Source organism: Periophthalmus magnuspinnatus, chromosome 5 (genome assembly GCF_009829125.3).
Source record: "Periophthalmus magnuspinnatus isolate fPerMag1 chromosome 5, fPerMag1.2.pri, whole genome shotgun sequence".
In the NCBI taxonomy this organism is placed as follows: domain Eukaryota; kingdom Metazoa; phylum Chordata; class Actinopteri; order Gobiiformes; family Gobiidae; genus Periophthalmus; species Periophthalmus magnuspinnatus.
Genome location: NC_047130.1, coordinates 30,313,925 through 30,337,687, shown reverse-complemented (window position 1 = coordinate 30,337,687; position 23,763 = coordinate 30,313,925). Strand labels below are relative to the sequence as shown.

Sequence of the window (23,763 nt, the reverse complement as noted above, 5' to 3'; positions counted from 1 at the left end):
ACCACAAGCTTAAGATTTGCAGTTATGGTAACCTTAAGGACTTTCAGCAACTGTGAATGGTAAGTTGCCTAGTTCAATTTACACACAAGTTACTTAGATTTTAACTACCCTAGAACAATCAAACAAAAAGACAAGTTTGAAAATGTAAATGCTAAAATGTATAGTTTATTGCACAAAATGTAAAAAAGCACATATTTTATGACTTTTTCCTTGTGTCTCGTATGTTTTCAACTCACTCTTCGGCATCTTTTCCCTTTAAAATTAATACAATTTAATCAGAATATGTCATTGCTTCAGATAGCATCAATAGTAGCACAGTGCACTATGATATACGGTACACTACATTACACTACATTACCCTGACAATGTCGCGGCTCTTGGCCCTGAGTTTGTTGACCTGGGACTCGGCGATATCAGCTCGCTCCTGAGCTTCCTCCAGCTCGTGTTGGACTTTTCTGTATCTGGACAGGTGGGTGTTAGCCTGTTCTTCCTTTAGACAGGACAGGAAAACAAGTGTTATTACTCATACACTCAGCATCTGAATGTATCACATATCTTTGCACTCACAGCCTCCTCCGACTGCCGCTTGTATGATTTCACTTTGACCTGCAGTTTGTCCACGAGATCCTGAAGACGAGCAATGTTCTTCTTGTCTTCCTCAGTCTAAAGGCAGTCACATTTAGTATGGGCTGTGTGAGACTAAAAGTGATTCCAACTTTTTCTTTTTGAAATTGTTAATCCAAATAAACAAATGCATAGTTTAAATAACGCACAACAAGTGAGGTATGCATACAAGAATTCCTTCTGCATTTCATCTTTGCAAGTGAAAATCTGCTAAACCTCAACATAAGTACCATTTATAGCATCATAATAATGACCAGACACTGATATTTATAGCCACCTTCTTCAGGATGTGTTTCAGTGGGTCAAGCAAGTCTTAAGATGGTGATCCATGCCCTCTAGAGGTTTCAAGCACACTGCACATCCCCTTTACTGTTAGTTTTAAAAGAGAAAGGTCTAGTTTTTTCAGCTCATGTAGTGTTGCATGTACCTGGTAAGAGAGTTCCTTCACTCTACGTTCATATTTGCGAACACCTTTAACAGCTTCAGCACCTCGTTTTTGTTCAGCGTCAACCTCAGATTCCAACTCCCGTACCTAATGAATAATAATTTATAATATCAAATAAAGTGCATTTCTGAGATTAACTTTTGTTAATTGTAAAATCTTTACCCTAGCCTCCAGTTTCTGAAGCTGCTTCTTGCCACCTTTCATGGCCAGGTTCTCAGCCTCATCCAAACGGTGCTGCAGGTCCTTCACAGTCACCTCCAGGTTCTTCTTCATCCTCTCCAGATGAGCACTGGTGTCCTGCTCCTTCTTTAGCTCCTCTGCCATCATGGCAGCCTATTAAATAGAACATAAAAAATACTTTGTGAAATATTCTCAATGTAAAAAGTCTATAAAATACAACAAACTTACGTCTGTGATTGCCTTTTTGGCCTTTTCTTCTGCATTTCTTGCCTCCTGGATAGCATCTTCCACTTCTCCTTGGATCTGGGTAAGATCAGCATCAAGCTTCCTTTTTGTGTTGATAAGATTGGTATTCTGGAAGTAGACAGGAATAATATTATGCACTATATCGAATAATTTGGTTACCTGAATAAAAATAGCTCATGGTCATAATCTTCCAATTTTACATTGCAATGCATTGTAATTTCATATTACAAGATGTTAAATCATTTTATGGATTAATATAGATATAGTTATTATTCTTATATTAATCAATTAATAGTATATATAATGTAATTTTACCTGAGAGTGGAGGAGCCCCACGCGCTCGCTGGCATCCACCAGCTCTTGTTCTGCCACTTTGCGGCTTCTCTCAGTCTGCTCTAGAGCAGCTCTCAGCTCCTCAATCTCTGCCAACATCAGGTTGTTTCTGCGCTCCACCATAGCCACCTGCTCTTTCATTTCATCTTGACCTCTGAGGGCCTCGTCAAGGTGCAGTTGTGCATCCTGTGGAAGACACAATAAGTCCATATAATCCAGTGTGACTGTTTTCACTTGAACAAATCTAGCAAAAGCACCTTGAGCTGGCCCTGCACATTCCTCAGTTGTTTCTGGGCTTCAGCAGCCTGACGATTGGCATGGCTCAGCTGAATCTCCATTTCATTGAGGTCTCCCTCCATCTTCTTCTTGATTCTCAGAGCATCATTCCTGCTCCTGATCTCAGCGTCCAAAGTGCTCTGCATGGTCTCAATGATTCTCTGGCTGTTCCTCTTGATCTGCTCAATCTCTTCATCTTTCTCTGCCACCTTTCTGTCGATCTCACTCTTGACCTGAGTAAGTTCAAGCTGGACACGGAGGATCTTGGATTCCTCATGCTCCAAAGTGGCCTACCAAGTTAAATGTAACAGAGTTTTGACAGCTCCAGCCAGTTTAGATAATCTCTATGAAGAAGTAAACATTAATTACCTCTGCTTCCTCCAGGGCAGTTTGGATTTCTGCTTTCTCACTTTCTGCTGATTTCTTACCCTTTTCTAGTTCATGTATTGTTTTTCCTGATTCACCAAGGTGTTCAGTCAAATCAGTAATTTCCTCTAAGAATAAGAGATATATTTACATAATGTATTAGTTAGTTTGCATTTCAACTGTAATTTCTCATAATGACTTCAGCATGGTTATAGCTTTACGTTGGAGGTTTTTGTTCTCTCTCTTCAGCGTCTCCAAATGGTCCAGAGCCTCCTCATAGGAGTTTTTCATTTTGAACATTTCTGTGTTTAAAGCACGAGCTTCCTTCTGAGCTCCCTCCAGTTCAGCCTGGCTCTCTTCATACTTTTGTTTCCACTCTGCGAGAACCTAAACATATTCACAATCATTCATATCTGTGTGACGCGGTTAAAAGTGCCCAGGTCAATACATTAATTGAAACCCAACCTTATCAAAGTTTCTTTGCTTTTTGTCGAGATTAGCGGCGAGAGCATTAGCTCTTTCCACATCAATCATCAGGTCTTCCACTTCACCCTGAAGCCTTTGCTTGGTCTTTTCCAGAGAGGCACATTTTGCATTCACAGCCTCAATGGATTCTTCTGCATCTTGGAGACGTTGGGCCAGCTTTTTCCTTCAAAGAAAGTTAATGTAAACATTTGGATGAAGAAGAATAAATTCTAGTGGCTGGAAAATCTCATTGACTCACTTGGCCTCCTCCAGCTCCTCAGTGCGCTGAATGGCATCAGTCTCATATTTGGTTCTCCACTGAGCCACCTCACTGTTAGCCTTGGACAGTGCACGCTGCAGCTCAGCCTTGGCCTCCTGCTCCTCCTCATACTGTTCTCTGAGCAAGTCACAGTCATGACGTGATGATTGAAGTCCGTGAGCCAGGGCGTTTTTTGCCTAAATAAAAACACAAATGATGGGTTTTCAAAACCCTGAAATAAACTTAACATATACTGTATACATCATACTTTAACTTCCTCCTCAAGGTGCCTTTTTAGCTCCTCAATTTGGTGAATGTAAGCCTGTTTGCCTCTTGTAAGCTGGGAAACAAGAGACTCCTTTTCTTCTAGATGACGACCGATCTCACCTGATGAACATGATAAACACATAAAAAGTTTATTTTACATGGTACATGTAACTACTAAAACTGTTCAATCACACACACCGTTTTCTGTCATCAGTCTTGCTCTTTGAACATTCATTTCATTTAACTGACGAACATGCTCCTCATTCTTAGACTTGATTTCACTAAGCTGATCTTCAAGGGAACGGCACATTTTCTCCAAATTGCCCTAGAAACAAAGTTTGGTTATGATATAAAACTACACTTGCCCAGTAAACGTGTACATATCTTTTACAGTAAAATTTACTTTAGATTTGGCAAGGGCCTCCATGTTGCTTGTAAGGTCGTCAATCTCCATTTTATATTCACTCTTCTCCTTCTCCAGTTTCTGCTTGACCCTCTGGAGGTTGTCAATCTGCTCTCCCAGTTCGGCCACACTGTCAGCCTGCTTTTTGCGCAGTGCAGCAGCAGTGGCCTCATGCTGCAGAGTGGACTCTTCCAGATCTCTCCGCAGCTTTTGAAACTCAGCTTCACGTTTCTTGTTCATCTCAATCTGAGCTGCAGTTGCTCCACCAGCTTCCTCCAGTCTCTCACTGATCTCCTCCAATTCCCTGGAGAGATCCGAGCGTTGTTTCTCAACTTTGGCCCGAGCCGCACGCTCAGCCTCGATTTCCTCCTCCAACTCCTCAATACGAGCCTGAAGGGACACAAACATCCCAGCGTAACTTATAATATTTGGGATGATCTCACTTTAGAGTTCATAGGAGACTCACCTGTAGCTCTTTGATTTTCTTTTGAAGCTGAACTCCAATTGCTTGTTCATCTTCAATTTTACTAAGAAGCTGGCTCATCTCAAAGTCCCTCCTTGAAATCAATGTTTAAGATCTCAGAATTACTTGCATCCAATTATAATAATACTTAATTTTAATTAAGTTCAATATTTGTGAATCTTTACTTCTTAATTTTCTCTTCAGACTGTTGTTTGTCATTCTCAAGATCCATAATAGTTTCATGGGCAAGTTTAAGATCTCCTTCAAGTTTTCTTTTGCTTCTTTCAAGATCCATGCGGAGCTTCTTTTCTTGTTCCAGGGAACCTTCAAGCTATCAGAACCAAAATTAGTCTTAATAAATTGTGGACTGGCCAATTAGTTTTATGAAAATAGATTTATCTATTTGAATTACTTACATCATCGACTTGCTGTTCTAACTTTGCTTTAGCCTTAGTCAGAGAATTGACTTTATCTTCTTCTGCCTGAAGGTCATCAAGGGTCTGCTGATGGGCCTCTTGAAGGGCCTTCTTCTCCTTAGTCAGCTTGACAATGGCTTCATCAAGAGAAGTCATCTCCTCTGTGAGGTTTTTGACCTAAAAGTCAGTGGGTGTTTGGTTAGTTTAATACACAATATGCACACATAGATACCCAAGTATTACAATATTTGACACATACAGTTGCTTGCTGGTTGCATTTTTGTCGTAACTTGTTACCTTGTTCTCTGTGGCATGTTTCTCCTTCTCCACTTTGGCCAATGTGAGCTCCAAGTCGTCAATGTCTTTTTTCAACTCAGAGCACTCGTCCTCCAGCTTCCTCTTCTTTGCTGTCAGCTCAGCGTTGATTTCCTCCTCATCCTCCAGTCTCTCAGCCGTCTCTTTGACTTTGGCTTCAAGTTGGATTTTGGCTTTGATCAGCTGCTCACACCTTTCCTCTGCATCTGAAAGGTTTTCACCTTCCTAAAAGATTAATGAGTAAAGTAACAATTTCTCATTCCTAACAGTAGTCATATAAAAGCCTTTATTGCCATTGTCGGTGAATCAAAATTCACACAAACTAGGGATATCCTTTGGTAATTAGGTACAAACATTTTCCAATAAATTATATATATATATATATATATATATATATATATATATATATATATATATATATATATATATATATATATATATATATATAATGCGCATGCATAGCAATATTGCTGAGAGCTGAAAGAGCTTCTCCTGGAGAAGAGCAGGATGGATGAACAAGATATTGGGGTAAGTGCGAGGAAGTTAAGATGCCACAGGATAAGAGGCAGGTTTACTGTTCATGAGGGGATGCTGGACTTGAGGTGGAACTGGATTAGGCACTCAAATGCCTTCAATACTACAGACACCAACACTCCAGGCCATTGATCCTTGTTTTTGATAGAAGACAACTTGAAACAACTGTCAGTATACCAAAGGTCCAAAAGCTCATTCATACAAGATCTCACAGTTGATGGGGATTCCGTGCCCTTCTGGGGATTTGTATATTCATTTATTCAGAAAGATTAGTTCAGATGTAGTATGATACTGTTAATGGGACATCATGTCTCAATAGTGCATTGATCAATTACTCCATCCAATAATAATTGAATAGTAAAAAGACACAGCCAAGCAGACGTTTTCTCTGTTGTGTACACTACATTGCAAAGTTATATTATTTTTATAGTTATTTCTATTTTGTTTAAAACATGCTTATTAGCTTATTATTGACAAAATAAGTGTTAAAAATATACTTACAGACTGCACTTGCAATGCCAAGTCATTCTTCTCTTGGAGCAGAGTAACCATTTTCTCTTCCAGCTCTTTCTTCTTTGCCAGAGCTTTTGCAAGATCCTCTTTGGTCTTTTCAAAGTCCTCTTTCATTTGGGCCATTTCTTTTTCAGTTTCTGCACTTTTCAGCAGAGGCTTGATCTTAAAGTACAGCTTCATCCATGGCCATGTTTTGACATTCATGAATGAGCGGATGTTGTACTGGATGGAGTAAATGGCTTCCCTAAAGGCAAAGTATAGATTGACCTTTGATAAGCTAAACTACTTTTTGAATTGTTAATTTTAGCGCACTATATGCAACCCTACCTCCTCTGCATCATCTTGACAAACTCCTTTCTCATTACATAACCTCTGCACAGAGCCTGAGTCATTGTAACCAGCTCGACTAACTTCTCATCTCTCATCTCCTCCAATGTACCCAGCAGACCGGCTTTGAAAAACACCTATAGAATGAAGAAAATATAAAATAAATCACACAGTGTATATTTTTATATACTTATTTATTTGGGGGGGGGGGGGGGGGGGGGGGGTAAATATTCAGTTATAAGAAAAAAAATACCTTTGTATGTCCAAATCTGTACTGAGAATGGTCAACATCAATAGAGCCCAAAAGTTTCTCTGAAGCCTTTTTGTTGTCAATAAACTGTCCCTCTGGGATGACACTGGCGTTCAATACTTTATACCTAAAACACAAAATGGGCAAGTATTGATTACCATGATTTGATCATTTATCACTAAATCCCTATATGAAAAAAGTTACCTCTGCTTGAAGTCTCCATAGAGGATTCTGCTGGGGAAGCCCTTTCTGCAGATGCGGATTCCCTCCAACACTCCATTACACCTCAACTGGTGGATGACCAGGAAGTTCTCCATCAAACCTAAAAACACAATATAGGTGATAACCACATGAGAATAACATTGCAATGTTCAACATTTTACTCAATAATTATTGCCTGGAGTCTTTGACTCATTAGGAATCAAACAGCGCACAAAATGTGGATGAGTGCTTCGTAGATTGGTCATCAGCTTCCCCAGATTTTCCTGAAAGATTTCATGACAATTATTATTGGCTGAATACTAACCTATTACATAATAAACAATTTAGTTACCCTGAACAGAGCTGATACTGTCTGGAAAGAACCACCTTTTTTCTTGCCACCTTTTTTCCCACCTCCCTCAGCTATGGCATAATCAAGAGAAAGTACAACTGAGAACTTAGAGACCTCATGATAAACACACATTATGTTACAATGTAAAACAAAATATGATTATGATGACTTTCTAAAAAGACTGTTGCAAAGATTACCGTCAGCTGAGGCGTGAGATGCATAAAGGAGAGCCAACAGTTTGACTGAGGACTTCTGATAGAGCTGAACAACTGAGTCATTCAGAGGATCTTTGTTCTTATCAAGCCAGCCCGCCACATTGTAGTCAACAGTGCCAGCATAATGCACCAGGGAAAAATGGGCTTCAGCCTTTCCTTTGCCAGGCTTTGGTTTTTGGAAAGGGGCACTTTTACCAAGATGTTGGTCATACAGTTTGTTTTTGAAGGTAGTGTCTGATGCCTTAGGAAACATACACTCCTCCTCAAGGATGGAGAAGATGCCCATTGGCTGTCAACACAAAATATGAATGTCATTTTGTGGAGTATAATGTCATTATTTAATAGAATATTTCAACTGTACCTTCTCAATAAGCTCAATGCAGGCAGCCAAGTCCATACCAAAATCAATGAACTCCCATTCAATGCCCTCTTTCTTGTACTCTTCTTGCTCCAGGACAAACATGTGGTGGTTGAAAAACTGTTGCAGTTTTTCATTGGTAAAGTTGATGCACAGCTGCTCCAAACTATTAAACTAGGAAGCAAAAAGTATATTTTAAATAAATGTAAGTTTACTGCCTATTAAATGCAATATTTATGTTCAAAAACAAACTTACATCAAAGATTTCAAAACCAGCAATATCCAAGACTCCAATGAAAAAGCTCCTAGGCTGCTTTGTATCCAGCATTTCATTGATGCGGACAACCATCCACAAGAACATTTTCTCATAGACGGACTTGCACAGAGCCATCACAGCATTGTTGACCTAAAAATAAGTTAAATATTCAAGTTCAATATGTAACATCATCATAATAAATTATATAATATAAAAAATAAAAACCTTAGAGTTACCTGTGGAACTGTTTGGCCCTTAACTACCATTTCATTGCCAACCTTGACTCTTGGGTAACACAAAGCCTTGAGCATGTCAGCAGAGTTAAGGCCCATAAGGTAAGCTATTTTATCAGCCACTAATATTTGTGAAAAACAAACAAACATGTGTGAGAATTTAAAAAAAACTAAAAAACAAAAAATACGTCTGTGAATTCCATATCTCAATACTACCTTCTGTCCCATCAGGCTCAGCCTGTTCCTCGCGCTGCTTCTGCTTGAACTTCATGTTCCCATGATGCATCACTGCACCAGTCAGTTTGTAGATGCCGATTTTTTCTTCAGCATTGAATCCCAGAATGTCAATGGCAGTCTGCCCAAAAATAACATGTTAATATGTTTCACAGCCAAGTAGTGTTATAAACACATTTCTGTGCATTTTCTCACATCAGTAGCAATAAATTCTTCGACGTCATTGATACTTTTGACCGTGATCTCTCCCTGACTGATCATGGGATAGTCATAAGGGTTGGTGGTGATCAGAAGAGCCTCTGGAAATAAGAAATCACCAAGTGATATATTGATGACAGATTAATTTGGTTTATTGTGCCAATTTCAGACCAAGAAGCTCAGGCTTGTGTCCTGTAGTCAACTGATAGAAGATGTGGTAGCTCCTCTCAGCAGATAGCTGGAAGGTCACTCGAGACTTCTCCAGCAGATCTGAGAAACACAGCAGTGAGTGATAACGTGTGTCAGACTGGGGTGTACAAAACTGTTTAATGTGCAAAACTGAGTCTTACATGTTTCAATATCAGCTGAAGCTAATTTTCCAGTTGTCCCAAAATGAATTCTGATGAATTTACCCTATTTGATAGGAGTACACAAATACTACATATTTAAAGCATATGTTTTGTAATGCGTTTGATGCATAGTACAAATGTCCCTTACAAAACGAGATGAGTTGTCATTCCTCACGGTCTTGGCATTACCATAAGCCTCTAGCAGTGGGTTTGCTGCAATGATTTGATCTTCCAGTGACCCCTGCAAATAATATCACATATAGAAGCATTTTAATGTGTTGTTATTAAATCATTTAACCAATTTACTTTAAATGACACACCTGCATTTTGCCTGAAACTTGCTCTTGCTTCTTTCCTCCAGCCACTGCGATTGTCGCAAAGTACTGTATGACACGTTTGGTATTGACAGTCTTTCCAGCTCCGGATTCTCCGCTACAGAGGATATTTGTCATTTACTATCATTATTTAATCATTTATCTAATTACTTATTTTCACAGCACAAGATATGAAAACTCACGTAATCAGGATGGACTGGTTTTCCCTGTCTGTAAGATATCAACATGCATTTCTAATCAATGGGATGTTGTTCAAATAAACTGTAAATACAATTTTCATATTATAGATAATACCCGTACCTTGGAGCATGAACTGATAGGCATTGTCAGAGATGGAGAAAATGTGGGGTGGAGCCTCCACTCTCTTCTTGCCTCTGTATCCTGCCACAACCACTGAGTCATACACTGGGAGCCACTTGTAGGGGTTCACAGTCACGCAGAAAAGCCCAGAGTAGGTCTGTCAGGGCCAACAATAAAAGACAGAGATAAGCCAAGCACAAATTTCCAGTTTATGAGCTGAGGGCTTCACACTCACGTAGATCATCCATGCTGCATAACGCTCTTTGAGGTTATACAGCACAGAAGGCTCACTCAGGTGGGTCATCATGGCCATGTCCTCAATCTTATCAAACTTTGGAGGGTTCATGGGGAAGATTTCATCCTCCTTTACAGTCAGTGTCTACAAAAAATCCAAAATACAATTTACACTTACATTAAGATTAAATTGCACTCTTATTCAAAAAAGTCAGCCAACCTTTCCACCCTGAATTTCAACGGTAGCTTTACCACCCTCCCTCTTCATAAGCTTTCCTTTAAGATACATCTCTGCTGGCTCTGTCACAAAGTATGCAGTCTTTGCATCAAATGGGGTGTTCTGAGCCTCGATCCTCTCTCGTTCTGGCTTGCGGAGGTATATGGCTGCAGGGCCAAAACACTCCATTTCTGGGTCTCCACTCATAATGACCCTTTAGTGTAGGAAGCCTGTAGGGGTACATAGTACAATATATCATAAAAGTATTTAACATACATAGTAATTATTAATTAATTAGCAGTTTTAAACCACTGCATTGTAGTCATTACCTACTCCGTGCTAAGCCAAACAGTAGCTGTGCAAGCACTAAAGAAATCAAGAAAATCAGGAAGATCAAAAACAAATCAAATGGTAGACGTAACAATTTTGCTCTCAACAAGGATGAAAAAAAAATCTCTATTTGAGACTTACCTTTGTTGGCAGCTTGTCAGTTCAATACTTTGGAACAGCATAGCAGGGGTTCTTTTATAGTAAAGATTCAGCCCACCACTCATAACGAGCTGTCCTGTTTAGGGCATTGGGCTCCTTTAGACAAATGGTGTCAGGTGGCATGTGGGCCTCATCCACAAAACTGGTGTCATATCCTCTGTTATCATTAAACAATCATTAGATGAAATATGACACTACAAAATACAAATCTGCTAACTAACTACTATGTCCACCATTTTGTGCATTTAAAAGTGTAACATATAATAGGTATATTTAATTTAATTAAAATGCTTTCTAATACAGCATGTCATTGTAGTGACAATATATTAGTCATGATCAAGTTTAGACATAGCAAGAGTGGTTATTTTAAAACTCCATTATGGGGCATTACCATTACGCCTTCACTCCTAAAGAAAGTTGAAACCAAAGATGTTTTGAAACAATTCTCTTGTGGTGAGATTAAGTTGCAATAAAAGGGGATATTTAATATGTCTGGCCTTTTACTATCAGCATATTAGGGCCTAAAGCAAATATAGCCATGAGCGTTTGAATTCCCAAGCCTGTTGCTTTTGTAATTGTTGACAAATTCTTAGAACGCTTCTGTTAATTAAGGCCAGATCTATTTGGTAATCATATTACAATGGACTTTGGTCCTTCCTTAGTAATACAACCAATGGGGCGGTTTTCTGGTTTGTACTTTTAAATAAACTCTGTAAGCATATCTGGTATAAAGGTATTAATTAATTTATTTATTTATTGGCCTTTGTTTGGTGACTTAATATGTTTTCATGGACCTCGTGGTGGTGGTGATGGTGGTGGTGCTACTACAAAAAAGCTGGAAGCTTGAAAAAAACCTTTTCATAATGTAGGTAGGTCTAATCTAAAAAAAAAAAAAAAAAAAAAAAAAAAATCTAAGTTTGCCTTAGCCTTTAAAGAACAAAAATGTTTTTGGTGTGAACAATGTATCCTATTCTATGTATTTAAATGAATTACTTAATGACCTTCAAATGATGAGTCTATGTATTTCAATGGTTTGCAGATTGTTTGAAAGGCACTAATGTATTAGACACTTAAGAGTGTAGTGTTTTGGTATGTGTGAGAGAGCCAATGTAATTACTGTTGTATGTGAAGGATTTCTGAAGTGATTACATAGAGAAAAGAGGAGTTAGGGTGTTTTGTAATTGTGATGAACAAGAAGTAAACAAGGAACACCTCCAGTTAACTGCATATTCTATAACTATGTAAATGTGTACTGTGTCATTTAATGAGCTTTTGAAATAAATAGATTAGAATGTCTTTCTCTTGTGGGCTTTGCTTTTGCAGGTCTAAATAACAATATATTAGTATATATGAGACACAATTTAATAATTTACATGGAGAGATATTAAGTTAGAATAACAAGGGGAATTTTACACACTGCTTTAACATTGATGGTCAATAAATTAAATGATGCTGACAGGTCTCTCCTTTACTTTGCCACATGTGCTGCGTGGACAGAACAGGTTGTTATTATAAACAGCAAAAGAATTAAGTGCACAGGACAGGACAGTAAATGTGACTGTTAAATACATTACATTAACTACATTCTATTAATACCTAAGAAATGTGTCCAAATAAACAGTTAAGCTACAAGTGGTTAAATGTGTGGGAAAAAATTTACAGATGTAACAGATGCAATTGGCATAACTATACAGCTTAAGGGTGTTATCAGAACATTAATGGACTGGATAAACAAAACCGTGTTTATCTGATTTCAGTCTCACTTTAGTGATGAGATGTAATACAGGAAACCAAAGAAGATGAGAAGAGACTGGTAACTCCTGTTGCATGTTGGCACCTTCACAACTTGAGGGTCCCTCTGGTGTTTATAAGATGTCAGTGACCTCCTTAATGTTTACATACACATTCAAGGAGGTCTTTAGCACTCCTTGGAAGTGACAGCTCTATTCTTAAACCACCCATGCAGGCTCTGATTTGCATAAATCTTTAGTGTCACGTTCAATAATACCTGTGACTTATGGCAATAAAAGATATAAACTATGCATTGTTACATTTTTATCATGCAATTGTTAATGATAAATAGCCAAAATACTGCAACTTATGTCTGAAGATAAATAATGTAAAACTATACAAAACAAAATATGTATTATGGTTAAAGGAAACATGGAGGTATTTGGAAACAGAAGGCACTGAAACATGCATAGGAATGCAACAAGTATTAGGGACTGAGCAAAATAAGAAAATTTTAAGAGCTACACTGGCTAAAGTCCCAGGGCCATATGGAATCATTGTAAGAGCAGAAGAGTGTGCTATACTGAACACCAAAGTCACCTCACACTTTCTCACCTCACACCCTAATCCCATGAGTTTAGGGATGTTTAAGGTCATGCCATCCAGGTCACCATCTACTAAGAACTAATTTTAAACATTTACAAGACCATTTAGCTGACAGACAAATTGAGGACAACCATAAAAGCAGAATTTCACTAAGCTGTGATGCATGTTAGAGCTACACATATTTGACAAAGCGTCACAAAATATGAACTATATATAGTTAAAATGCATATCAACTCAAATTAGTATTTTTAGCTGAGTCCGCAAGCTTTGTCCAGAATAATATTATTTAATTAGTCAAAAACAGATAATATGAATCAATGTACTTACAATGGATGTCACTATTTGTATGCCCAGGCTTTTAGTGGCCATTTACAAGGCTGGAATGTTACTTAACAATCACCTTGCTTCGGTATCTACAAGCAGTTGTTGCTGCTTGACAAATGAAGAAAGTGACAGAGGGAGATCAAAGACCATAAAAACACAATAAGCCTCTTGGGCATCTGGCATTTGCCTTGTGGCTTGACGATCAACACAAGGCTGTAGCTATATTTGAGTTTTGCCCTAATATGACTGAGCAGTGATCATATAACAAGTTTACTGAAGACAGAAGCTCATTATATCTTTAGTGTAATCCCTGTAGAATTTCGTTTGCCGCAGGTACCTATTTTCCCAATAGAAACATTTATCTTACATTTCCTGTCACCCACACGTTCTCCAAATGTTAGCACTGCATATTTGTGGCCATATGATATTTTTATCACTAAATGAAAAAAAAAAACGTAGTTTAAAGGAAGCTGAACTGGCATCCATCACTCAATGGACCTAGATTTAGGCATTGTCTCAGTCCCTCTTGTGTATCCCTTAAGTGCAAGAATAAAAGCAGCTGTTGGCACTGTTGTGGGGAATAATCCCCTGGCAATCCTTTCCTTTCTTCAAAGCTCTTCGGCATGCATTTCATTTTTAACAATTTCTGACTTGTAAAGACTCTGAAATTGTATATCAGTGACTTTCTAAAACTTCTCCAAAGCATTGTGAGAGGAAGGGTTGAGCCAGGAGCATAAAGTAGATCATTAGTCACACCTTTGGATTGCTCTTAGCCATTGTGCAAAAGTGGTTAAGCAAAAGCACACATCAGCACACAGTATATTCAAGGTCCGTCATGTATATGATGTTGTAAAATCACAATGAAACTGTTGCTTACAAGAAAACCTGTAATATTAAAACTCTAAACATTTCTTTGTTAGAAAAATGAAGGCTTTATGTGGTCTGGCATAGAAGACATATTGTGAGCGATAGCTTGAGAGGTAAGGCACAATGCCAGACAATGCCCAAATCGAGCTGCTGCAAATGTGATAGGCTCACATCCTTGTATAAAAAGACAGCAACCTAACCTTAACCAAGGACAATAACCCTGCAAAGGTGTGTTTCTCTGCAAGACAACAACGATCAAGTATATAGAACATTAATTTCAAACAATATAACTTTTATCTGTTTCAGTGAACTGAAGGCTGCCAAGAAATCCACTTCTCCGTAGGTGTCCCACAGGTAAATGCAAACTATTGTAGAGGAAGTGAAAAAAGATATTGATTTAACAGTTGATTTTTTTTTAATTTACAGAAAAACGCCACTATGAGTGGAGACCCAGAAATGGAATGTTTTGGCCCTGCAGCCATATACCTCCGCAAGCCAGAACGAGAGAGGATTGAGGCTCAGAACACCCCATTTGATGCTAAAACAGCTTACTTTGTGGCTGAGCCCAAAGAGATGTATCTGAAGGGGAAACTGCTCAAGAGGGAGGGAGGAAAAGCCACTGTGGAGACACTCTGCAAGAAGGTGATGCATCAAACTGTTCATGCTAAGCTATAAACTGATTCTTTTTATGAAAAGCACAGGAAGAACACATGTAAAATGCTTTATGATTGCTGCAGACTTTAACGGTAAAGGAGGATGAAGTCTTCCCCATGAACCCTCCAAAGTTTGATAAGATTGAGGACATGGCCATGATGACCCACCTGAGTGAGCCTTCTGTGCTGTATAACCTCAAAGAGCGTTATGCAGCATGGATGATCTACGTGAGTGTGAAGCCCTCAGCTCATAAACTGGAAATTTGTGCTTGGCTTATCTCTGTCTTTTATTGTTGGCCCTGACAGACCTACTCTGGGCTTTTCTGCGTGACTGTGAACCCCTACAAGTGGCTCCCAGTGTATGACTCAGCGGTTGTGGCAGGATACAGAGGCAAGAAGAGAGTGGAGGCTCCACCCCACATTTTCTCCATCTCTGACAATGCCTATCAGTTCATGCTCCAAGGTACGGGTATTATCTATAATATGAAAATTGTATTTACAGTTTATTTAAACAACATCGCATTGATTAAAAATGCATGTTGATATCTTACAGACAGGGAAAACCAGTCCATCCTGATTACGTGAGTTTTCATATCTTGTGCTGCGAAAATAAGTAATTAGATAAATGATTAAATAATGATAGTAAATGACAAATATCCTCTGTAGCGGAGAATCCGGAGCTGGAAAGACTGTCAATACCAAACGTGTCATCCAGTACTTTGCGACAATCGCAGTGGCTGGAGGAAAGAAGCAAGAGCATGTTCCAGGCAAAATGCAGGTGTGTCATTTAAAGTAAATTGGTTAAATGATTTAATAACAACACATTAAAATGCTTCTATATGTGATATTATTTGCAGGGGTCACTGGAAGATCAAATCATTGCAGCAAACCCACTACTGGAGGCTTATGGTAATGCCAAGACCGTGAGGAATGACAACTCATCTCGTTTTGTAAGGGACATTTGTACTATGCATCAAACGCATTACAAAACATATGCTTTAAATATGTAGTATTTGTGTACTCCTATCAAATAGGGTAAATTCATCAGAATTCATTTTGGGACAACTGGAAAATTAGCTTCAGCTGATATTGAAACATGTAAGACTCAGTTTTGCACATTAAACAGTTTTGTACACCCCAGTCTGACACACGTTATCACTCACTGCTGTGTTTCTCAGATCTGCTGGAGAAGTCTCGAGTGACCTTCCAGCTGTCTGCTGAGAGGAGCTACCACATCTTCTATCAGTTGACTACAGGACACAAGCCTGAGCTTATTGGTGAGTGGAATTTTAAATTGTTTTTGTACATTGTGTTTGTTGTTATCAATTGTTCTTTTTCCTTCTCACAGAGGCTCTTTTGATCAGCACCAACCCTTATGACTATCCTATGGTCAGTCATGGAGAAATCACTGTCAAGAGTATCAATGACGTTGAAGAATTCATCGCTACTGATGTATGACACATCTTTGATGATAGATGATGATTTTGTGTTCAGATTTTTAAATTCAACTCCTTTTTTGGTCCTTCATAAAAGACTGCAATTGACATCCTTGGCTTCACTGCTGAAGAGAAGGCTAGTATGTACAAACTGACTGGTGCTGTGATGCATCATGGAAACATGAAGTTTAAGCAAAAGCAGCGCGAGGAACAGGCAGAGCCAGACGGCACTGAAGGTAATATAGTTATTAAAGATTACAGTTATAAAATTATAGTTATTAGTAGTAATAGTTATAGTAATTATAGTTATTAAATTACATTTGTCTATGAAATAAAGTAGACATAACTTAAATGTTTATATTTTCAGTGGCTGATAAAATTGGCTATCTCATGGGTCTTAACTCAGCTGATTTGCTGAAAGCTCTCTGCTATCCCAGAGTAAAAGTTGGTAATGAATATGTGACCAAAGGTCAAACTGTTCCACAGGTATGTAACAAAAACACTCAAGGAAATGTCTGCGTCAAACTGATATAAATGGATACTAGACAAAATCCAACCATTTAATGTATGTATATCATGAAGGTCAACAATTCTGTGAGTGCTCTGTGCAAGTCCGTCTATGAGAAAATGTTCTTCTGGATGGTTGTCCGCATCAATGAAATGCTGGATACAAAGCAGTCTAGGAGCTTTTTCATTGGAGTCTTGGATATTGCTGGTTTTGAAATCTTTGATGTAAGTTTGTTTTTGAACATAAATATTGCATTTAATAGGCAGTAAACTTATATTTATTTAAAATATACTTTTTGCTTCCTAGTTTAATAGTTTGGAGCAGCTGTGCATCAACTTTACCAATGAAAAACTGCAACAGTTTTTCAACCACCACATGTTTGTCCTGGAGCAAGAAGAGTACAAGAAAGAGGGCATTGAATGGGAGTTCATTGATTTTGGTATGGACTTGGCTGCCTGTATTGAGCTTATTGAGAAGGTACAGTTGAAATATTCTATTAAATAATGACATTATACTCCGCAAAATGACATTCATATTTTGTGTTGACAGCCAATGGGCATCTTCTCCATCCTTGAGGAGGAGTGTATGTTTCCAAAGGCAACAGACACTACCTTCAAAAACAAATTGTACGACCAGCATCTTGGTAAAAGTGCCCCTTTCCAAAAACCAAAGGCTGCCAAAGGCAAAGCTGAAGCCCATTTCTCCCTGGTGCATTATGCTGGCACTGTTGACTACAATGTCAATGGCTGGCTGGATAAGAACAAGGATCCTCTGAATGACTCAGTTGTTCAGCTGTATCAGAAGTCCTCAGTCAAACTGCTATCTCACTTGTATGCATCTCACGCCGCAGCTGATGGTAAATAATATCGTGTTGTGTTGCGTCAGGTTTCAAAGCATATTTGAATGTATAAAAGACAACCATATGAAGATGAATACATAAAAAAGTGCAGAAAGTAATTTTTCCCATATTTAAATTTCAGCTGAGGGAGGTGGAAAAAAAGGTGGCAAGAAAAAGGGTGGTTCATTTCAGACGGTATCAGCCCTGTTTCGGGTAAGATTTTAAATTTAAATGTACTTTATTTTAGAATGCGAGGAAATAATTGCTGTACTATATTTGCAGGAAAACTTGGGCAAGTTGATGACCAATCTAAGAAGCACTCATCCACATTTTGTGCGCTGTTTAATTCCAAATGAGTCAAAGACTCCAGGTTGGCTGAATAAGATAACAAGAAATGGAAATTGCCAGTGGGATTGTTTGAAAGAATAACAAAAGCATTTTATTAGGTCTGATGGAGAACTTCTTGGTCATCCACCAGTTAAGGTGTAATGGAGTGTTGGAGGGAATCCGCATCTGCAGAAAGGGCTTCCCCAGCAGAATCCTCTATGGAGACTTCAAGCAGAGGTAATTAACTGTTGTTTTTTTATCATTTACTGATTTAGTCATAAATCAGAGCAATATGCCCATTTTATGTTTTAGATACAAAGTATTGAACGCCAGTGTCATCCCAGAGGGACAGTTTATTGACAACAAAAAGGCTTCAGAGAAATTACTGGGCTCTATTGATGTTGACCACACTCAGTACAAATTTGGTCATACAAAGGTAAAAAATAAGTAATGAATATAAAAATTAATGTGTAATATTCAGTTAACAGAAATTTGTGTTACAGGTGTTCTTCAAAGCTGGATTACTAGGATTACTGGAAGAAATGCGAGATGAAAAACTTGCTATTTTGGTGACTATGACTCAGGCTTTATGTAGAGGCTTCCTTATGAGGAGAGAGTTTGTTAAAATGATGGAGCGCAGGTAAGCATATTTGATTTTTTTGTTTTTGTTTTTTTGTTACTGAGATTAACAAGCCACCTATAACTCTGTAGGGAAGCCATTTTTTCCATCCAGTACAATATCCGCTCATTCATGAATGTCAAAACATGGCCATGGATGAAGCTGTACTTCAAGATCAAGCCTCTGCTGAAAAGTGCAGAAACTGAAAAAGAAATGGCCCAAATGAAGGAACATTTTGAGAAAACGAAGGAGGATCTTGCAAAGGCTTTGGCGAAAAAGAAAGAGCTGGAAGAGAAAATGGTTACTCTGCTCCAAGAGAAGAATGATTTGCAAATACAAATTCAGTCTGTAAGTAGTAGTATACAATATTTTGTATGGATTTTTAATTTGTGACCAATAGTGCCCCCCCCCCCCCCCCCCCCCCTCCCTCCCCAAAAAAAATAAAAAATAGGAAGGTGAAAACCTTGCAGATGCAGAGGAAAGGTGTGAGCAGCTGATCAAATCCAAAATCCAGCTTGAGGCCAAAGTCAAAGAGACAGCTGAGAGACTGGAGGATGAGGAGGAAATCAACGCTGAGCTGACAGCAAAGAAGAGGAAGCTGGAGGACGAGTGCTCTGAGTTGAAAAAAGACATTGACGACTTGGAGCTCACATTGGCCAAAGTGGAGAAGGAGAAACATGCCACAGAGAACAAGGTTCTACATTAAAAATATTGTTCCCTTAAATTTTTTTTTACCAATGATATAGACGGTAACTATAATATTTCAATATCGTTTCAGGTTAAAAATCTTGTAGAGGAAATGACTTCTCAGGATGAAACCATTGCTAAGCTGACCAAGGAGAAGAAGGCCCTCCAAGAGGCCCATCAGCAGACCCTTGATGACCTTCAGGCAGAGGAAGACAAAGTCAACACTCTGACCAAGGCCAAAACTAAGCTGGAGCAGCAAGTCGATGATGTATGTCAAGGCAACTATTTTACTATTATATTGTATGTTTCATTGTCTTCATATGAGAAAAAATTCCTTTTATTGTCTTGAGATAGCTTGAAGGTTCTCTGGAGCAAGAAAAGAAGCTCCGCATGGATCTTGAAAGAAGCAAAAGAAAACTTGAAGGAGATCTTAAACTTGCCCATGAAACTATTATGGATCTTGAGAATGACAAACAACAGTCTGAAGAGAAAATTAAGAAGTAAAGATTCACAAATAATGAACTTAATTAAAATTAAGTATTATTATAATTGGATGCAAGTAATTCTGAGATCTTAAACATTGATTTCAAGGAGGGACTTTGAGATGAGCCAGCTTCTTAGTAAAATTGAAGATGAACAAGCAATTGGAGTTCAGCTTCAAAAGAAAATCAAAGAGCTACAGGTGAGTCTCCTATGAACTCTAAAGTGAGATCATCCCAAATATTATAAGTTACGCTGGGATGTTTGTGTCCCTTCAGGCTCGTATTGAGGAGTTGGAGGAGGAAATCGAGGCTGAGCGCGCGGCTCGGGCCAAAGTTGAGAAACAACGCTCGGATCTCTCCAGGGAATTGGAGGAGATCAGTGAGAGACTGGAGGAAGCTGGTGGAGCAACTGCAGTTCAAATTGAGATGAACAAGAAACGTGAAGCTGAGTTTCAAAAGCTGCGGAGAGATCTGGAAGAGTCCACTCTGCAGCATGAGGCCACTGCTGCTGCACTGCGCAAAAAGCAGGCTGACAGTGTGGCCGAACTGGGAGAGCAGATTGACAACCTCCAGAGGGTCAAGCAGAAACTGGAGAAGGAGAAGAGTGAATATAAGATGGAGATTGACGACCTTACAAGCAACATGGAGGCTGTTGCAAAAGCTAAAGTACTCATTTGACTATTAAAACCATTTGGTGGTATACAGTAACTACTAACAATAACTACTAATTATCATTACTTAATTTCAGGCTAATCTTGAAAAAATGTGTCGCAGTCTTGAGGATCAGCTCAGTGAGATGAAAACAAAAAATGATGAAAATGTGCGACAACTAAATGACATTGGAGTTCATAAAGCTAGACTGCAGACTGAACATGGTATTCATGGTTTTCGTTATTTCAAAGGCTATTGTATTGTATTTGTAATATATTCAGATTAACAGACATTGTGCTACGTAATAAAGAACAACTTTTTTAAAACAGGTGAAATTAGTCGCCAGCTGGAAGAAAAAGATGCTCTGATTTCACAGCTGACCAGAAGCAAACAGGCTTACACTCAGCAGATTGAGGAGCTGAAGAGACATATTGAGGAAGAACTTAAGGTGCAGTAACTCTGCAATGACAAAAAGCAGCATTGAAGAGATATATTTGTAATTTAATAAACATTGTATTATAGGCCAAAAACGCCCTGGCTCACGGACTTCAATCATCACGTCATGACTGTGACTTGCTCAGAGAACAGTATGAGGAGGAGCAGGAGGCCAAGGCTGAGCTGCAGCGTGCACTGTCCAAGGCTAACAGTGAGGTGGCTCAGTGGAGAGCCAAATATGAGACTGATGCCATTCGGCGCACTGAGGAGCTGGAGGAGGCCAAGTGAGTCAATGAGATTTTCCAGCCACTAGAATTTATTCTTCTTCATCCAAATGTTTACATTAACTTTCTTTGAAGGAAAAAGCTGGCCCAACGTCTCCAAGATGCAGAAGAATCCATTGAGGCTGTGAATGCAAAATGTGCCTCTCTGGAAAAGACCAAGCAAAGGCTTCAGGCTGAAGTGGAAGACCTGATGATTGATGTGGAAAGAGCTAATGCTCTCGCCGCTAATCTCGACAAAAAGCAAAGAAACTTTGATAAGGTTGGGTTTCAATTAATGTATTGACCTGGGCACTTTTAACCGCGTCACACAGATATGAATGATTGTGAATGTGTTTAGGTTCTCGCAGAATGGAAACAAAAGTATGAAGAGAGCCAGGCTGAACTGGAGGGTGTTCAGAAAGAAACTCGGTCTCTTAGTACTGAAATGTTTAAATTAAAGAACTCCTATGAGGAGGCTCTGGACCAACTGGAGACTCTGAAGAGAGAGAACAAAAACCTGCAGCGTATGCACATTTTTTCCTATTATATTTCCTAGTGTAATAAATAAGTATTGCATTAACTTAACCATTCTATTACAGAGGAAATTTCAGACCTTACTGAGCAGATAGGTGAAAGTGGAAAAATGATTCATGAACTGGAAAAGGGGAAAAAGGTTGTAGAAACAGAGAAATCTGAATTACAGACTTCACTTGAAGAAGCTGAGGTATGATTAACATGCAAACATCTAAATATAGTATCTGTGGTGGATTCATATACAACAATAATCCTTCAAATATATTTTGCACAGGCCACTTTGGAGCATGAGGAATCCAAGATCCTCCGTGTCCAGCTTGAACTTACTCAGGTCAAGAGTGAGATCGACAGGAAGCTGGCAGAGAAAGATGAAGAGATTGAGCAGATCAAGAGGAACAGCCAGAGAATCATTGAGACCATGCAGAGCACTTTGGACGCTGAGGTCAGAAGCAGAAATGATGCTCTGAGAATCAAGAAGAAGATGGAGGGAGACCTCAATGAAATGGAGATTCAGCTGAGCCATGCCAATCGTCAGGCTGCTGAAGCCCAGAAACAACTGAGGAATGTGCAGGGCCAGCTCAAGGTGCTTTTGCTAGATTTGTTCAAGTGAAAACAGTCACACTGGATTATATGGACTTATTGTGTCTTCCACAGGATGCACAACTGCACCTTGACGAGGCCCTCAGAGGTCAAGATGAAATGAAAGAGCAGGTGGCTATGGTGGAGCGCAGAAACAACCTGATGTTGGCAGAGATTGAGGAGCTGAGAGCTGCTCTAGAGCAGACTGAGAGAAGCCGCAAAGTGGCAGAACAAGAGCTGGTGGATGCCAGCGAGCGCGTGGGGCTCCTCCACTCTCAGGTAAAAAAATTAAGAAATGTTTAAAATGTAAGTATAAACTGATCAATTGAAAAATAAATGCAAACTATTTGCTCTTTAGAACACCAGTCTGATCAACACAAAGAAGAAGTTGGAGGCAGATCTAATCCAGATTCAAGGAGAAGTAGAAGATGCAGTCCAGGAATCTAGAAATGCTGAGGACAAGGCCAAGAAAGCTATCACTGATGTGAGTGTAAAAGAAACTTTATAAAGACTCACCTCAGTTAGTGAAACCATGTTAATGACTGTTGAATTGCAGGCTGCCATGATGGCAGAGGAGCTAAAGAAGGAGCAGGACACCAGTTCTCATCTGGAGAGGATGAAGAAGAACCTGGAGGTGACTGTGAAGGACCTGCAGCACCGTTTGGATGAGGCTGAGAACCTGGCCATGAAAGGTGGCAAGAAGCAGCTTCAGAAACTGGAGGCTAGGGTAAGCAAAACATACTAAAACCCCAGAACACTTAATTTTATATATATATATATATATATATATATATATATATATATATATATATATATACTGATTTATACTGATTTGCTTTTTTATTAAAAGGTCAGAGAATTAGAGAGTGAAGTTGATGCTGAGCAAAGGCGCAGTGCTGAAGCCATAAAAGGAGTGCGGAAATTTGAAAGAAGAGTAAAAGAGCTTTCCTACCAGGTAATTTAATGACAATAATGTTTTATGGGGTTAAACTGGAAGTTATAGTTCAAAAACAGTTAATCGCTAACATTTTTCCCCCCATAAATTTAGACTGAGGAGGATAAGAAGAACATTAGCAGACTTCAAGATTTAGTAGACAAGCTTCAACTGAAAGTAAAAGCATATAAGAGGCAATCTGAAGAAGCAGTGAGTGAACTTGATGCCCTTTATTCATTTCTAGTTTATTCAATAATTTAGCCATGTTTGACTAAGCTGTAAATAATGGTAGGAGGAGCAGGCCAACACTCACCTGGCCAGACACAGGAAGGTGCAGCATGAGTTGGAGGAGGCTCAGGAGCGCGCAGACATTGCTGAATCTCAGGTCAACAAGCTGAGGGCCAGGAGCCGTGAAATTGTCAAGGTAACTAAAAATAACCAAGAACGTTAACATTTTATTTTTGATTTATGATTAATTATTTCTTTGATTTTAATTCAACTTACCTTTTCTGTGTTTAGACCAAAGAAGCAGAAGAATGAAAAACCTACTTTAAATTTAACAAGGTGTTCATACAATATGCATATCTTGTTATCTGGTAAACTACAGGTAAAATAAAACACATTTGAAGCATCAT

General features: G+C 38.8%; 2 protein-coding genes across 2 annotated transcripts; one reads left to right on the top strand and one right to left on the bottom strand.

The window, feature by feature from the left end:
* Positions 1 to 141: 141 nt before the first annotated feature.
* On the bottom strand, positions 142 to 13,428 carry LOC129456279 (myosin heavy chain, fast skeletal muscle-like). The gene is made up of 42 exons (XM_055222121.1): positions 13,319 to 13,428; positions 10,637 to 10,811; positions 10,495 to 10,531; positions 10,169 to 10,395; positions 9,950 to 10,093; positions 9,715 to 9,871; positions 9,597 to 9,624; positions 9,400 to 9,511; positions 9,228 to 9,320; positions 9,080 to 9,143; positions 8,901 to 8,999; positions 8,727 to 8,830; positions 8,514 to 8,652; positions 8,301 to 8,419; positions 8,065 to 8,214; positions 7,812 to 7,982; positions 7,433 to 7,739; positions 7,236 to 7,306; positions 7,080 to 7,167; positions 6,887 to 7,004; positions 6,686 to 6,809; positions 6,433 to 6,569; positions 6,094 to 6,349; positions 5,041 to 5,283; positions 4,744 to 4,920; positions 4,513 to 4,658; positions 4,331 to 4,421; positions 3,865 to 4,254; positions 3,660 to 3,786; positions 3,463 to 3,581; positions 3,195 to 3,391; positions 2,936 to 3,119; positions 2,692 to 2,857; positions 2,474 to 2,598; positions 2,086 to 2,394; positions 1,811 to 2,014; positions 1,478 to 1,603; positions 1,232 to 1,402; positions 1,052 to 1,156; positions 568 to 663; positions 359 to 490; positions 142 to 253 (listed from the first exon to the last, which is right to left on the bottom strand). The coding sequence occupies exons 4-42, from the start codon at positions 10,370 to 10,372 to the stop codon at positions 233 to 235; spliced, it is 5,814 nt and encodes a 1,937-aa protein (XP_055078096.1). The 5' UTR covers positions 10,373 to 10,395; positions 10,495 to 10,531; positions 10,637 to 10,811; positions 13,319 to 13,428; the 3' UTR covers positions 142 to 232.
* A 966-nt stretch (positions 13,429 to 14,394) lies between these two features.
* Positions 14,395 to 23,763, top strand: LOC117371107 (myosin heavy chain, fast skeletal muscle). Its single transcript, XM_055222120.1, has 41 exons — positions 14,395 to 14,410; positions 14,489 to 14,536; positions 14,609 to 14,824; positions 14,920 to 15,063; positions 15,142 to 15,298; positions 15,389 to 15,416; positions 15,502 to 15,613; positions 15,693 to 15,785; positions 15,870 to 15,933; positions 16,014 to 16,112; positions 16,184 to 16,287; positions 16,369 to 16,507; positions 16,639 to 16,757; positions 16,854 to 17,003; positions 17,086 to 17,256; positions 17,329 to 17,635; positions 17,760 to 17,830; positions 17,900 to 17,987; positions 18,064 to 18,181; positions 18,257 to 18,380; positions 18,448 to 18,584; positions 18,656 to 18,911; positions 19,015 to 19,257; positions 19,342 to 19,518; positions 19,605 to 19,750; positions 19,842 to 19,932; positions 20,009 to 20,398; positions 20,481 to 20,607; positions 20,713 to 20,831; positions 20,906 to 21,102; positions 21,178 to 21,361; positions 21,440 to 21,605; positions 21,681 to 21,805; positions 21,890 to 22,198; positions 22,270 to 22,473; positions 22,553 to 22,678; positions 22,751 to 22,921; positions 23,045 to 23,149; positions 23,243 to 23,338; positions 23,421 to 23,552; positions 23,648 to 23,763. Exons 3-41 carry the CDS (start codon positions 14,621 to 14,623, stop codon positions 23,666 to 23,668), a joined length of 5,814 nt encoding a protein of 1,937 aa, XP_055078095.1. The 5' UTR covers positions 14,395 to 14,410; positions 14,489 to 14,536; positions 14,609 to 14,620; the 3' UTR covers positions 23,669 to 23,763.